The sequence below is a fragment of the Triturus cristatus genome, chromosome 2_2, assembly GCF_964204655.1.
Source record: "Triturus cristatus chromosome 2_2, aTriCri1.1, whole genome shotgun sequence".
NCBI classification, from domain to species: Eukaryota; Metazoa; Chordata; class Amphibia; order Caudata; family Salamandridae; genus Triturus; species Triturus cristatus.
Genome location: NC_140582.1, coordinates 91,745,483 through 91,760,378, shown reverse-complemented (window position 1 = coordinate 91,760,378; position 14,896 = coordinate 91,745,483). Strand labels below are relative to the sequence as shown.

Genomic DNA, 14,896 nt, shown 5'->3' with positions numbered 1-14,896 from the left:
TCTTTCCTGTTGTCCATGTTGAACCTCTTGCCATTCATAGCTATGTTTTACTATGCAGCATACACTTCAAAGAAGCCATTTTCTCCTTTGAAATAGATTTTTATTGTGACAACAGACGTTATCAGCTTTTATTGTGACAACAGGTGTTACCTGCTTTCAAATGTATTTTCACTAAGACATGGACATGGATATGGGCACAATTGCTTTCTTAATGTGATAGAATTTTTTGCTAAATTACATATTTTCTTTCCACGCATTTGGAGATTAATTGATTAGCTCGGAATCACGGGAGTTGTGCCAAGACCTAACCAGCTTATCAAAGCCAATAGCTCTTGCCTTTGAGACTTTTGGCTCTGTCATTGTCTTTTGTTCCTGGGCATTGCCAACTTTGGCAATGATTTATTGCCATGCTGTAAAGTAGCGTGGCGACTGGGCAGCATGGCGAACAATAATAAAAAAGAGTTATGATGCAGCCAGCACTAATGCATTTTTTTATTTAAAAAGTGCATTAGTGCTGACTGCATCATAGTGCTTTTTTAAAGTTAGTTTGAGCCTCACTGCAAATCATCCACGCTGCTATACAGCATGGTTTCAAAACATTGCTAAAGCCATTAGCTCAGATGGGTGAGACCTCTTGTCTCCCTGAATGAATGTCCCACAATGTATTTTATTGTAAACAAGGTAGAGTTTTACAAATTGAGGCATATACACCCCTTTAAGTGATTTAACTGAATCAAACTCATTGTACGTACTCCAAATTCAGAAAGTATTATTCTGCTTTCATGACGGTGAAAACACAGCGGTGCCCCTTTGGTTGTCTTTTTTACTATTAAAACTATCGTCTTAATAAATGTAAAATTTTAAATCTTTTAATTTAAGATCTGTTGCACTCCTGTACAACATCTCCTGTACAACATATTTTTCTTCAAAATCACTATCCCAGTTGCCACAAATGGGAAGGTATGGTATGTTTATTTTGCGGGTGTTATATGGAGATTCATTACATCGCAAGTAAGTTTTGCTCACTTTACATTAGAAATCACTACTTTCCAAATAAGTACTTTCAATAATAATTGTAATGTTTTATGTATATTATCAATAATAATATGTAAAAAAATATTTTAGTAAAAATAAGTAAGTAGGGATAAAGTAACAAATAAAATGGATTTCGGAAAGGGCTGTACACTGGAAAGAACAGTTAGAAACTGAGTTGTAGTTCCAACTGAAACACGCAATACTGCTGAAATTCACTAGTTATATTATGCAATGGCTTGCTTCTTTCAGAGCAACCCTCAGTGCTGAAGCCAGGCTGATAATGAGGACTAGATGCTTCGATAATGTTAAGCTCTCTCTATTATCTCTTCAGTGGCTTCCTATTAAACCAAGAAACATGCTCAAGATAGCTTGTCTAACCCATAAAGCCCTATATGCCGGTATCCCCAAATACCTAGCACGAAATCTGACCTTTTCATGAGACACCTTCTCACTAAGCTCGGACTCCCTCAAACTGAAACTGCAGAGATTCAAGTAAAAAAGGACCTACACACTCTCAGGCGCAACTCCGAGAACCTGGAACTCCCTTTTACCTGAGGTTCACACCAACCCTTCTGCTATTACATTCACGAAGGAACCCAAAAAGATCTTGATGAACAGATTCCTCTTACTCTGAACAGATTACTCCAGGGTGGATCTGGGGCAAAAAACAGGCCTGGGCACCAAAATAACCGTGGCCCACATTAGCGAAGCATATACTTAAAAAAAAGTGGTACTATCCGTGAAATCAATAGTAGAAAAACAGCTTACCTGGCCATAAAATTGCTAAAAAACCAGCCCACTCACTGACCTGTTAGACCAGCCCATCAGGCACTCCTGATTGCCCTATAGGCCAGTCCGACCCTGGGTTCCTGCTCTGAACTTCTGTTTCCCACAAAGACATCCCTGCAGAAAGTGACCCCAAGATATCCTGAGGCCCCATGAACTAGAAAAGAGGCATGAGTCCCTATCATCCTACTTACCTTCTGGCAAGCTACATGACAGGAGTTAATTTGGGACCCACCTGAATCAAGGATCTGAGGTGAGTACACAGTGAGGGATGACCCGCACATACCCAGGCGCAGACAGTGGGCTATTGATTTATGCTGTGCCAATTTCACAATGTACACTAGGTATTGTGTAACATAGCTGTTGACTTTTTACTGTATCTCTTTTCTGTTTTCTTTCAATCTTTGATCTACAGTGACTATTGTGTAAGTTGTAATTCGCTGCCTAGTACATCGCTTTGATACCTTTATCAGTGCCATTTGGATAATGGTGTTGTATACATGGCAGACTTTAAAATTAAATAAGATAACGTACAGGTTTATTACTCTGGGAAAAAACGATGTAACTAAACTTAAATATAAAAAATAAATATAGGAGTACTTAAAACAATTTTAAAAAGACATAGATGTGTATACATGTACATATAGTGATGTAAAATACTCCCAATGTAATGACTCCTGATGTGATGACTTCAGATGTACTTACCAGCTTTCCTGCGCTGCAATGACATAAAACGAAGCCGGAACCCTCTTTTGGACATCCTTTGTATGGATACAGCATAGAAAATTTCATTAGCCCTTATTTTTTATTCCAGGTTGCAAGAAATTAACATAAATTGTCAAGCTTCTGGGCAGCCTGCCCTTAATTCCAAGAAGTGTTTCTATACCGGTAAAATCAATTGTAACTGATCTAGAAGGACTATCTACACACCCTCATAGTTCAGATATGATCTCCAGTATCTTTTCTGAATATGTTTTATTTTTAAATGCAAAATGCCCAATCTATTATTTCAGGCATCTCTAAAGTGGTTTATATCCAACAAATCCCTCCAAAGGTATTCTCTGCAGTTCATATGGACTGCCTATGTCATGGTTCCTTCCAACCTCCTTTTCTCAAGCAAAATTATGACACAAGCCAAGGAGTTTTACTTTATTCTAGTTTGCATAACCTTATCCTAAAATTATTCAAGAAAAAAACTTAACATAACTAAAACTACAATATGCAAGTTTTAACTGGATCAACAAAGCAAATATATTTAGACTAACAACCAAAAACATTTTCTAATCTTTAGTCTGAAGTTGAAAAGAAAACGGTACAGTGATATGACTGTCTAGGTCCTTCTGGGTGTGTAGTGTTATGAGTCCAAATGTACAGACAAAGCAGCACAGCAAAACCAACTTATAATGAAAATATTTAGGATGATGTATACCTGCTGCCCCTAAAATCCATTGGAAGCTTTGCTGCCCCCTTTGCAATATATTTATTGCAATATGGGCCAGATGTACGACCATTTTTGCATGCGCAAAGAGGGTGGTAATGGGGTCGCAAAAGGGAAGGGGTCCCCAGGGGACCCCTTCCCCATTGCAAATGCAAGGGAAAATATTTTTTAAGGGCAGGCAGTGGTCCCAGGGACCACTGCCTGCCCTTAAAAAATGAAACTAAAACGTTTCATTTTTTTAAAAAAATGCATCCCGTTTTCCTTTAAGGAAAACCGGCTGCATTTGAAAAAAAACCTGCTTTATTTAAAAGCAGTCCCAGACATGGTGGTCTGCTGAGCCCAGCAGGCCACCATACCTTGGAGGGCCTGCCATTCCCAATGGGGTCGCAAATTGCGAGAGGCTCATTAATATTCATGAGCCTCTCTATTTGCGACCGCATTGGGAATCTCTAACAGCGTGTTACACACTGTTGTACATCCTAAATAGTGCCTCGCAAATTGCGAGTCGCAAAAGACTCGCAATTTGCGAGGCGCTATTTTAGCCGTTGTACATCTGGCCCTATATCTTTTATTTCATCTACAAGATTTTATTGTAGGTTGTTTGATTGAAATACCTCTGGAGTTTTCTTCAGGGTGGTGGGTGCAATATTATTCACTGCATATATGTATTGTGATAAATTGAAAATATATACGGACTATTACTTTTTTTTCTACAGTTCATGGAGAACTTGTCCTCAAGCCTAAAATGTTTATCATTTTGGAGGGCTCGTAAGTGTATGTCAATAGATGAATTTAACATGTTTATTCTCTTCTTTTACTAGCCTTGGTCAAGGATGCTGCACAACATGACGTACAGGACGTTTCCCTCTTTTTACCTCCCTGCCACGCAGAAGCAGACAAGCCTGAAAATGTCTATAAGTTTGATGACCGTATCCTTATGTTGATTGAAAAAAGTAAAAAGTCTACTTGCCAGAAAGTAACATTGTGGTTTTAGAAACCTGAAACTCAAGTTCTTTGTTTTCTAGGTGTTCTGGTGAACTGGAATGCAACTTCCTTTCTGAGGTGTGTTTTTCATTTCTTTTTTTATACTTGTTTTTTATTTAGCAATGGCACAATATACAAAATAACAGGATGGCATACATGATGGCATCACAAAAATCTCATCAATACAGTCCAGTACAGCTCCCATGGCCCTCTGCATCGGGTAGCCCTGGAGGAATTCCCAACATATGTATCAGAGCTACAACACGCGAGTTGTCAGGCATGTTATGATCACATGTATGTCACCGGAGTAGGGTAAATAGCGATTAATGCAGTAACCATGAAAAACGCTACAACTAACAGTAGCGGCAGCAGATAACCAGTGCATATTCCTCCCCTCCCCCAGGACATCCATCCATGGGTGGGGAGATGTGTTTTTCATTAGCAATAATTACATCTCAGTGAGAACCTGGCTGGGCCACAATTGTTTTCTGTTTTAATTTGTCCTGTTCCAGCTGAGTAAACCTTGTGTGCTGCAATGAAAAGTAAAACCTGGTTTATTAATTGACAAGAAGATTTTTGAGACCTCCGGGTGCGGTATGAATGAAAAAGATACTTTTTAGTAGGACACCTCATGAAGGATGTTTGTGTATAGATTCATAATTTTTCCTCTCTGCTCCTACCCTCCAGGGAAACGTGAGAGCTCATCCTACAAGAGAAAAGTTGTCACAGTCCAGAGTAACATCCTCTTGTAATTTACAAAGCATCTAATTTTAGGTGATTTCGCACTTATTGTTGCTTCGATGATTGTGTTGGATAATATATCCTTGTAGGAAGCTGGCTCTTTCTGTGATATATCAATAAAAGTTGATATACCGTGTAATGAGCCCAGGGGTTCCCTTACGAGTAGACAGGGCTTGCTATGTCCCAAAGTGCTCTGTTAGGGGTTATTGTGGTTGAGCAGCCTTAGACTTAACACAGAGGTATGCTAGCGTTCTGCAATGTTCTCCTATGGAAGGAATAACAAGTTATGTTAACAGGTACATTACATAGACTTACAAGATCAATCTCCAGGAGTTAAGGTGAGTGGTGGCCAAGGTCCAAGGCGACACCAGCAGTACACCACCAGCGACTGGGTGCAAATCAGCATCTGGAGCCCAGTGCGTTTCAATGTGGATCGGTCACTGTAAAAAGAGGCTGCAGGCTCTGGCTAGGAAGCCAGTTGGGCTGAACCAGCAAGTGGGCTCAGGCCTTGCGAGCCTTGGGGACAGTTTTGGTCCTCTTCTCCAAGGCCCTGGGGTGACAGGTGCCAGGGTGTACTTAGGCGTTGGGTTTTTCCTTAGCGGAGCAGTCACGGTTGAGGGAGCTTGCGTGCAGAGGCTGCATGCGATGTCCGGAAGTTCAGGAGGGGTGAAACCACTATGGACTCGAGCTCTGGGGAACGTTGTAGGCACCGGTGACCCACTTATCCGTGGGAGGCGACAGGTGCAGCGGTGGCCTCGGGTGTCTGGTTTTGGCTGTTCCGGAGGCCTCAGAATCTTCTCTTTTGGAGATTCTTTGGTGCAGGTCCGCTGTTCACGGGAGGTCTAGAGTCTTTTTCGAAGGCATGCAGGACAAGACATCTTTGGTGTAGTTTTCGACAAGGGATGCAGACAGGTCAGAAGGTTTGGTACCAGGTCAGCTGCTTCTTCTCTGTTCTTAGCTTTTGCGCCCTCTGTCTTTTAAGTCATCAGGATCTGCTTCTTTGGTGCCAGGGACACCCCTAAATACTGAATTTAGGGGCATCAGTGAAGTGCAGGGTAGTAGCCAATGGGCTACTACTACTACTACTACTTGGGGTTACTACACCCTCTATATGACCACTTCCTGAGGGAAGTGGCATAACTGTCCCAGAATTCTTAAGTATGCCATCACAAAGATGGCTACTTCTGAACAATCGTTTCCACCTCACAGTTGCCCACCTTAGGGGTGGTACTAGCTTGGAGGTGGCACACTTACCTGATTAGCTAATTTTTCCGCCAGTCCAGGTGCCAAGGAGCAATGAACAGTGGGGTGGTTTCCTCTCCTTTGAGGGGAGCCAGATTCCAACGAAAGCAGCTTATTTGAAGCTCATCAGCCCAAGGAGGCTGATCAGCAGTTCATCCTGTGGGAGGGAGAGCTATATGCTCTTCCCGGACAGGCTTTTGTTCTGGGTCTCCCAAGAGCAAAGGCTCTCACCCGAGGAGGTCAGAACAGTGTCTTGGGTGGCAGGCCAGCAGAAACCAGTCATCAAGTACACCAAAGGCTGGTAGGTTTTCTAGGGGCACCTCTAAGGAGCCCTCTGGGTGCATGTATTGGTAAATCCACCACTAGCATCAGTGTAGGTTTACTAATACTAGATGTTTGATACCAAATATCCCTATTTTCAGTGAAGCCATCATGTAGCTGGAAACTCGTTTTCACCAGTGTCCAGCACATGTTTTAAAATGGCTTCCCTGTCCACTTGCACTGATAAGTCTAACCAGCACAGGGGCATATCTGCTCATGCAGGTGTGCCCTAGCATGTAATATTCAGCACCCTGCCTTAGGGATGTTAGGCCTGCTGTAGGGGTGACTTACAAATATTACATGCAGTGTTAGGGACATGGCACACACTCTGTGACTATAGTAGATTCCCTGCTCTGACATGTTTGGTATACCTAGAGTAGCTGAATTGAGACAAGCCTTCCCATTACATGGTTCCAAGTAGAAAATTATATTAAGAGTACCACCTAATTTTTGTTCACATTCCTATCCGGCACTCATATATTGCACACTCGGTCCCCACTGTGCAACTTTGTTTGCATACTTTGTGAAAATGGAGTCCCTGGTCCCTCGCTTGCAAGTTAGTGCACATAATGGCTCACTATAGGCCTGACACCACCAGAGCAAATCACGGCTAGTGGAGCTAAAAATACACTAGTCTGCCTCACTGTCGAAGCCAGACTGCTTGGGAATACATTCACATTCTCCCTTTGCTAGTTTTGCAAAAGGAAGCTGACACCTGAAGTCCATAGTTAAAATTATTTATAGTGCTGGAGCCTCTGCTTGCTGATCCCTCACGGTGCTGCCTGTACAGGGGCTACAGACCCAGTCCCTTCTCTGTTCCCTTGATGTCCTCAGAGCAGATACACGATTTCTCCTAACCTCTCCCCTCACATTCTGTCCAGATAGGGTGGAGGTGGGAATTCCACAGAATTTCGGAAAGTGAAAGGGTAATGAATAGATATGCATACAGTACCTGTACATCTGTTCTGGTTCAAGGAGATAAATCTAGCTGTGGCTACATAATTTCTCCCAAAATTATATATATTTATTTTGCCATTCTCTTGTTAGTAAATCTGAGATTTTACTTTATGGTTAAGTTGTCCACTGTGTGAGGAGGAGACCACTTATTATTTAACTCGGCTTTCCTGCTTGACTAAATAATGCACTCTTGAACAAATCACTGTATATTCCAGCACCTCGAGTTCCGAGTCTATATATTTGCAATGCTTGCCTTGGGACTTGTTGGCTTTACCGATGCTTTTTGGCTATGCTTTACAGCATTGGAAAAAAGCTTTTTTGCTGATGCTGTGCAGCAGCGGCCAAAAGGATAAAAGTTACATTGACCTAATTTCCAAGGCACAAACGTGTGATGACGTATGCATGTTCATGGATCACAACACATGAACGCACTTATGAAAGGACGTGCGCCATTTGTTTTATTTACCGAACAAAGATGGATCAGTAAATTAAAAAGTGGTGTAAAACCATTTTTTATAAAGTAGAAGGGCCAGCCGCAGTTGTTTGCTCTGTTACTGCGCCCTCAGAAAATTGGAAATAAAGGACCTGCTGAGATATGCAGTAGTGGGTGGTGGGGAAGCAACGGGCTGTGAGACAGGGGAAATACAAAAACATAAAACCAGGTGGTGGAAAGAGGGGAAAAGCAGCACAGATCAGGGGGGCAAATATTTAGGGGTGGGGGGGGGGGAGCCCAGGAGGGAGAGAACTTGAAAACACATGAGCTCTAGTGGATTGCTTAACTAAACCGAAAAAGTATGTCCCTAAAGGGAACAATGAAATAATACAATAAGCCAGTCAAAAGGATGGTAAAGGGGCTATACTTTCGAAGAGGAATAAACACAAGATGAATGAGATTATACAAGGAAAGCACTGAATGAGAAGCAAGCAAATAGGACTGTTTATAAAGTCAACCAAAGATAATCAGTGGATGGGCTCCAACCTAGCTATAAGTTCTTGTTAAGCTGAGAGTAGGTCTATCGCAACTAGACAGCTTGCGTTGTCCAGAAGGTGAGTCTTAGCAAACTTGTCACTTATATTCTAATTGATTCATTTGGAGCCACAGGTTTTTAAACAGAATGTGGTACAATGGTATAGGTAGAAGTAAAAACTACTGCATGCTATGTGGGTTCCTATGATCACAGAATATAATAATAAGGTACTACATAAAAATATGAAGACAATATATATTACTGCTATGAATTAAAACCTCAATATATTTAAATTGCACCAAAGAAAAATCAATATAAACGGAATAAACAGGTCTGCATTTTAAAAGAATCACTTGAACCTAACAGTGTGCAGCTAAAGCCTTTCATTTATTGGTGCCACACTGCACCAACTAGGATCACATAGAGGGTACAAGTGGTCAATCGTGAACTAGCGCCTAAACAACATGGAATTAGCCGAGAGCCAAAAACCACTTCTGAACGATTTAAGACTTCAGGGAGACAGACTGGATTGGGACACCATGGAGTAGCGAGGAGATTCAGGAATTTATAAGTAAGAAAACAGTGCACATGGAGAATTAATCCAATGATAGAAAACAGGAAAAGCTCAAAAGAAATCAGCAGACATCTCGAAGATGGCTGCCTGACAATAGCACGAAATAGCTGCGAAGCGAAGACTTCTTCTGTGGTTCCTCCTTTATACCATTGTTGGTGCTGTGTGAGCTGGCTTTACCCGGAATGTGAAGTGTTTCATGCTTGATTGGCTAGGCTTGTTAACAATGTGCAGTGCTTTCCTAGGAATGGCTCATGCTTTTTGTAGTATAAACATTGCTGCCATTCTATGCATGCCTAAGGTAGACACAATGCTATGGCTCACCCACCCTGCCATGCTCAGAATGATTGTTGACAAGGCCCAGCCCCATTACTGAATATACCAGCCACCATGCCGAAAAGTCACATGCTGGCACCATGCGAGAAGCTGAGAGTGACGCAGAGTGCACCGTGTCAGGATAGCCTACTACCAGCTTAACCCACCAGAAGAGGAAAATAGGTATGTGACACTTAACTTGGAAAGCAGGCTTTAAGACCTTGTTTTTTGGGAGGCTGCCTTTATTCTGGACTGCTGCAAAATTAAGAGAATGCTTCTGTGGAACATTCCCTTGCCCATGAAGTAAAGGCGAAGGTGATGCAGACTTCCAGCCTCATGTCATCTTGGGGCCAGGCATAGAGCTACTCAACACCACAGATATGAGCATAAATTTCAAAGGAGACGCCTTTAGAAATGATGCATGTTCTTTAGCTAATCTTTGCAACTGTTTTAGTCGTATGCCTTCTCCCGCTCTATTTACATATTCCCCACACCATTCCAAGTCTCTTTGCATATAGATACTTTTTAATGTGTTTTCATACAAAATGAACTGAGGCATCAGAAAAGTGACTGACTTGCTGGGAATAGTGGGGGGGTTGCTGCATAGGCTGCAGGAAGAGACATATTTGCACCCAGGCATTGAAATTCCGTTTTTTTTGTTCTGTGCAAAACGCAATGTGGTCCCCTCCCTTGCTGGTGGTACACATGCACCATCCATGAAAGAGGTAAAGGGGTAACAGCTAGAATTACAAGAACCACTATATTGAGTAACTCATAATGCTTTTGGGGTTTTCCTTCTATTTGCTCATTGGAGAAAGTCATTCCTTGTTGTTCCTGCTGACTGTGATTTGTGGTGATGAAAGGCAGGGCAAGGCCTGTGTAGCAAAATGTCTCTAAATGTTTTTCAAGAAGATTATTCAGTGTAAGACCTATTCTTTCCTTAACGCTTGCCCAGTTATTTCCCCTGAGGAATACAAAGCCCTGGAGATCCCATCTGCCCCATTTAGGAACATTACTTCTGAAGATATTAAAACAATGTTAGAAAATAAAAGGTAATAACTTTGGGTTGATTCTTAATGCTCACTTTCCATCTATATATTCCATACATACCTGGTTATATCTCTGCTTTAAACTAGAGGGATGGAATGAAGTGAGTGAGTGCAAGCATGTGAAAAAGCAGCTGTGTCTTGGTTTTGACACCTGGGGTGCCCAAAACCACATCTTATGTTGTTGATGATTCTGAAGTAAGGTTTGATGACATTTCAAGGTTAAGCACAAGAGGAGTTTGAAAAATCCAGAAGAAAGAGGGTTACAAGGGAAACCTCTTCAAGACATTTTAATTTCTAGGAACTTAATTGAACTTAATGGATTATGATTCAGACAGCAATTAATTGCCCATGTTTTAATGCAATTCAACTAGCTATTGAGGCATGAAAGTATACCCCAGCTTCCCACCCTTGTGGTCCCACAACCCATTAAGGAAGAGCCTGATGAGAAAGAACATATCTGTAGGTACTGTGATCTGTACAAACGAAAGGAACCAACCACCAATCAGCTGAGTATGACATTTGCCCATGTTGGGCCCTGCTGAGAAGGATGCTGTGGTCAAGCTGCATCGCAGGTGGCTAAAAGTTTAAGAGGTCAAAGAATATAAAATGTGCCCGAGACAAAGACCTATAGAATATTGTTATTAACAAACAAAATATGTACAGCAACGCTTGAAAGTCTGAGTTTCTAAATATTTATCCCATACATCTACATTTTGGTCTTTATATAATACAACTTTATATCTCTTTATTATTTTCCATAAACATGTATACCTTTATATGTAATTATATACCTATATATTTATTATTTTTCTCCCACAATCTTCAACTCCCTATTTTATGTCTCATCCTATACCTCGTTCAATGTATCCTCTACCTCCACTCTCTGACTTATCCCAAACCTAATTTTTACTGCTATGATCTCCCAAATAACATCTTCTTAGACTCTTCCCATCGCTATCCCTCCTTTCTTCTATTCAATTCAACTAACAGACTCGCATGTCCACCACTCCACTTAACTTGTACTTCCCTGTACTAATTCACCACTAATCCCCTTTGGGTTCCAGAGTAGCATGCTACTCACCGAAAAGCACATCAATGCCTTATCAGGGATAGTAAGAACTATATAAATACAATTGCAATTATTCTACACCATATCTGGTCCCAATGACAACTGTGGGCAAGCCAGGCTGATATGAGTCTAACTGCTTCAAAGAGATTCAGCTTGTCTAGTTCCAGGTCAAAAAATACAGCAAAACAATTCTAATGCAAGAATACTGTCCCAAAACCTCAGCACAAAATAATTAAGGATTCAGTTATATCTACTCCCAAGAACATCTACCTTTAGTGAATGCTAAAATCAAATGTTTTCCCTCAAATATGCTAGGACTGTTTTTCCAGATTCACCTCCTATCTACCCCACTTGGTCCCCGTTTTTCCATCACTTGCTGTTGGGAATGGACAGATTTGTTTGGGGAAAGGGTGAGGGATATAGTGAGAAGTACTTCTTTAGTCCTGGTGTATTGTTTTCCTGTCAGCCATTTCTACATTTCGAATTGGAAACTTCCTTATAATGATATTTTTAAAGGTAGCCTCATGGTGAATACAACTGTCTTAGTAGTTTGAGTAATGAGTATGGCTTCATGGGCAATCAGTTGCACTGTTGTATAGCAAGTACCTCCTATTGTGATTTGCTTGAGATGAATGTATGCACTATGTATCTGCAACTGTGTGCCATCTCCAATCCATGATTCAAATCTGCAACATATTTTTCTGTTTTGCTCACTAAGCCATAGCTTCTTTGTGATGGAAGAGCTGCAGTCCATGCCTGTTGATGAAAATAGCCGTGACCATAAAGCTCGTTGTCTCTGGTTTCTGGATGCCCTTATTAAATTCGGTTTACAAAAGGTGGTCAAGAAGAACAGTAAGTTTATTGTACTGTGCTTATGCTAATTGTTATCTCTGTGCATTTGGATTTATTCTGTCTTCTTATTTCTCAGTTGTCTTTGTTGCCTGAGTTAATGTGATGCTTTATGGGTCGGAAGATTCTTAATGTAGTTTGACCTCATTATGGGAGTGATGAGCCTTCAGTGTGGTTCTGAGCACAGGTAGTTCACAGTTGATAAAGTTAAAAAGTTTGTAACTTAAAAGTGAAGAAATCGAAAGTCAGGAGATGAGTAGATGTGCTGGGAAACAACCAGGAAATGTTGGATTGGTAGCAAATTCTTCTGGCAAAAACATAGTAAGGTAGAGTGTGTGGGAGGTGTGTTTGTATGTTGCTGATAGTTGAATGACTTAGAACCAGGTCGAGGATTTTACCTCTAGTGCTAAAATTTGCAGACAGGTGTGCTATCTGGTATTTGTTAGCAGGAGTTTGGGTGGTTTCATTTGGAGAAAAGTAAACCCACTAAAAGACAATTTCCTTCATCAAACTGCGGTTTTTATGAGGGATTTGATGGTACGAAGTAGAATTTTGTCTAAGGGTTTTCGTGATGAGTAACTTAAATCTAACTTGAAACTAGAAGAAGGAATTCAAATCACCAAGGGAGATAGCATAGAGGTAGTAGAGTTACGGATCAAGGGCAAAGGCCTGGGGTACCTCGACTAGCCTATTCAAGCCATCAGAAAAGGGAGGTGCACCATGTGATATAGAACAAGCGGTTTGGCAGGTATAAGGAGCACCGGTTGAAAGCTTTGATTTATCCATGACCTCCCTCGTTGCACCCACATCACCCTCACCTCAGGCGGCTGCACTGGCTCCCAGTCCAGAAACGATGCCAGTTGAAGATCCTCACACATGCATTCAAGGCACTGCACAACACCCAACACTCCTACCTCAACCACCCCCTCAACTTCCACAACCATCCAGGCCCCTTCTCTCTGCCTCTCTCTCACTCGCCCACACACCCCTCGTACCCAGAAGCAGAGCCACAGGGTGATCCTTCTCCCACCTTGCAGCGAACTCCTGGAATGGCCTCACCAGCCACATCCGGAACTCCATGTCACTACTAGAATTATGAAAGAAGCTGAAGACCTAGCTCTTCGACCAGTACACTAGTCCCTCTATCGTCCTCAGCCTGACTTAGATAACACCCACCTAGGGATTGGATACCTGCACAAGTAAACAAGCATTGGCATAGCCAATAGGTCTCGCCTTTGGGACCTTATAAGTGTTTAGCCATGCAACAGTTGCATAACTAAATACTTATAAGGTCCCAAAAGCGAGACCTATTGGCTATGCCAAGCGGCCGTGCGGCCGCGAAAGTGAAAGGGATCGCGATCACGATCAAACATCAAAGCGGCCGTGCAGCCGCGAAAGTGAAAGTAATCGCGGTAAAGCGCTGCGCGCGCACATGCACTGTAGCTCTAGGCTGGCCTGGTAGCACTTTTTGGAGCCCTCTCAATAAGTCTTGCCAGACCAGCGCATGCGCTGGGTCAGTCGAGACCTAAAAAGCAGGACTCCACAAATCCACTAACATAACAAAGCTGAGCCACAATCTCCAGTGAGATCTACAAGCATTGCAGTATAGTTGATATTCTAAATGCTGCAATTGAGTCAAAGAGGATAAGGTATTAAAATGTGTAATTGTGAGGACTTGGTGCAAGGATTTTAAAATTACATCTACATGTTCTTTCTGTTGCAGCTGCTCTTCCACCAGACTGTCCACATTTCATTGGTGGGAAACTCATGAAACATTTCACAGTGCTAAGCTACAACAATGGACAGTAAGGAATTCTCTCAGCTTGTTGTCTGTGAAGTATTCTATTATTTATTTGTTACATGTGTTAAATTTTGCCCTACGAATAGCTTTGAACTCAATTATGGTTTCTATTTAAAGCAACACCTCAAAAATAGTTCATGATTGAAGTAGAAGAAATGTAAGTGGTACTGCAATATTTTTTATTCCTGACTAATTTACTTCTGTCAAGATTGGCATGGATTATGCAACATATTGATAAAAAAATAATGAAGGAAATCATTTCAATATTAAATTACATTGATGTTATTTAAAAGTTAAGATAAAGAAATATTTTTACCAAGTTATAAACTAAAGGTGTACTAGGGCTCGAATTCCAGATTAAGAGATAAACATGTTAGTAGTTTTTGGGAATTAAAAAAATATAGTAGTCTGCAATAACAATTTATCAAATTTTTCAAAACATAAAATAAAATAGTTATTCATTTTAAAAATGATGGAGTACAAGAACCGAAACTGCAGTACAGGTTAAGATTTGCTGTTGCATATTTTTCGAATGCCTCATCTTCAGCTAGTATGGGAGGATGGCTGGGACGGAATTCCACCAGACAGTTGGACAGAAATTGCTGATTTAGGTAAGACCTGCAGAGATGTTGCAGGAGGAAGGAGTCAGAAGTGGAAAGAAAGTCCCAAGAGAAAGAGAGGTAGCCAAAAATAATGGTTAAGATATGATGCATGTGGTGTAGTGGGTGAATTGAATTCAGAGGTTGTTGGTGACAGAGTAAACTCAACTC

The 14,896-nt window shown here is 41.3% G+C and overlaps 1 protein-coding gene across 1 annotated transcript in view; it reads left to right on the top strand.

The window, feature by feature from the left end:
* Positions 1-14,896, top strand: part of POLR1E (RNA polymerase I subunit E) — a 118,373-nt gene that overhangs the window by 68,920 nt on the left and 34,557 nt on the right. Inside the window, exons 7-10 of the mRNA XM_085641091.1 lie at positions 4,081-4,188; positions 10,314-10,410; positions 12,195-12,328; positions 14,049-14,130. Coding sequence (XP_085497217.1) covers positions 4,081-4,188; positions 10,314-10,410; positions 12,195-12,328; positions 14,049-14,130 — 421 coding nt within the window. The remainder of the gene's footprint in view (positions 1-4,080; positions 4,189-10,313; positions 10,411-12,194; positions 12,329-14,048; positions 14,131-14,896) is intronic.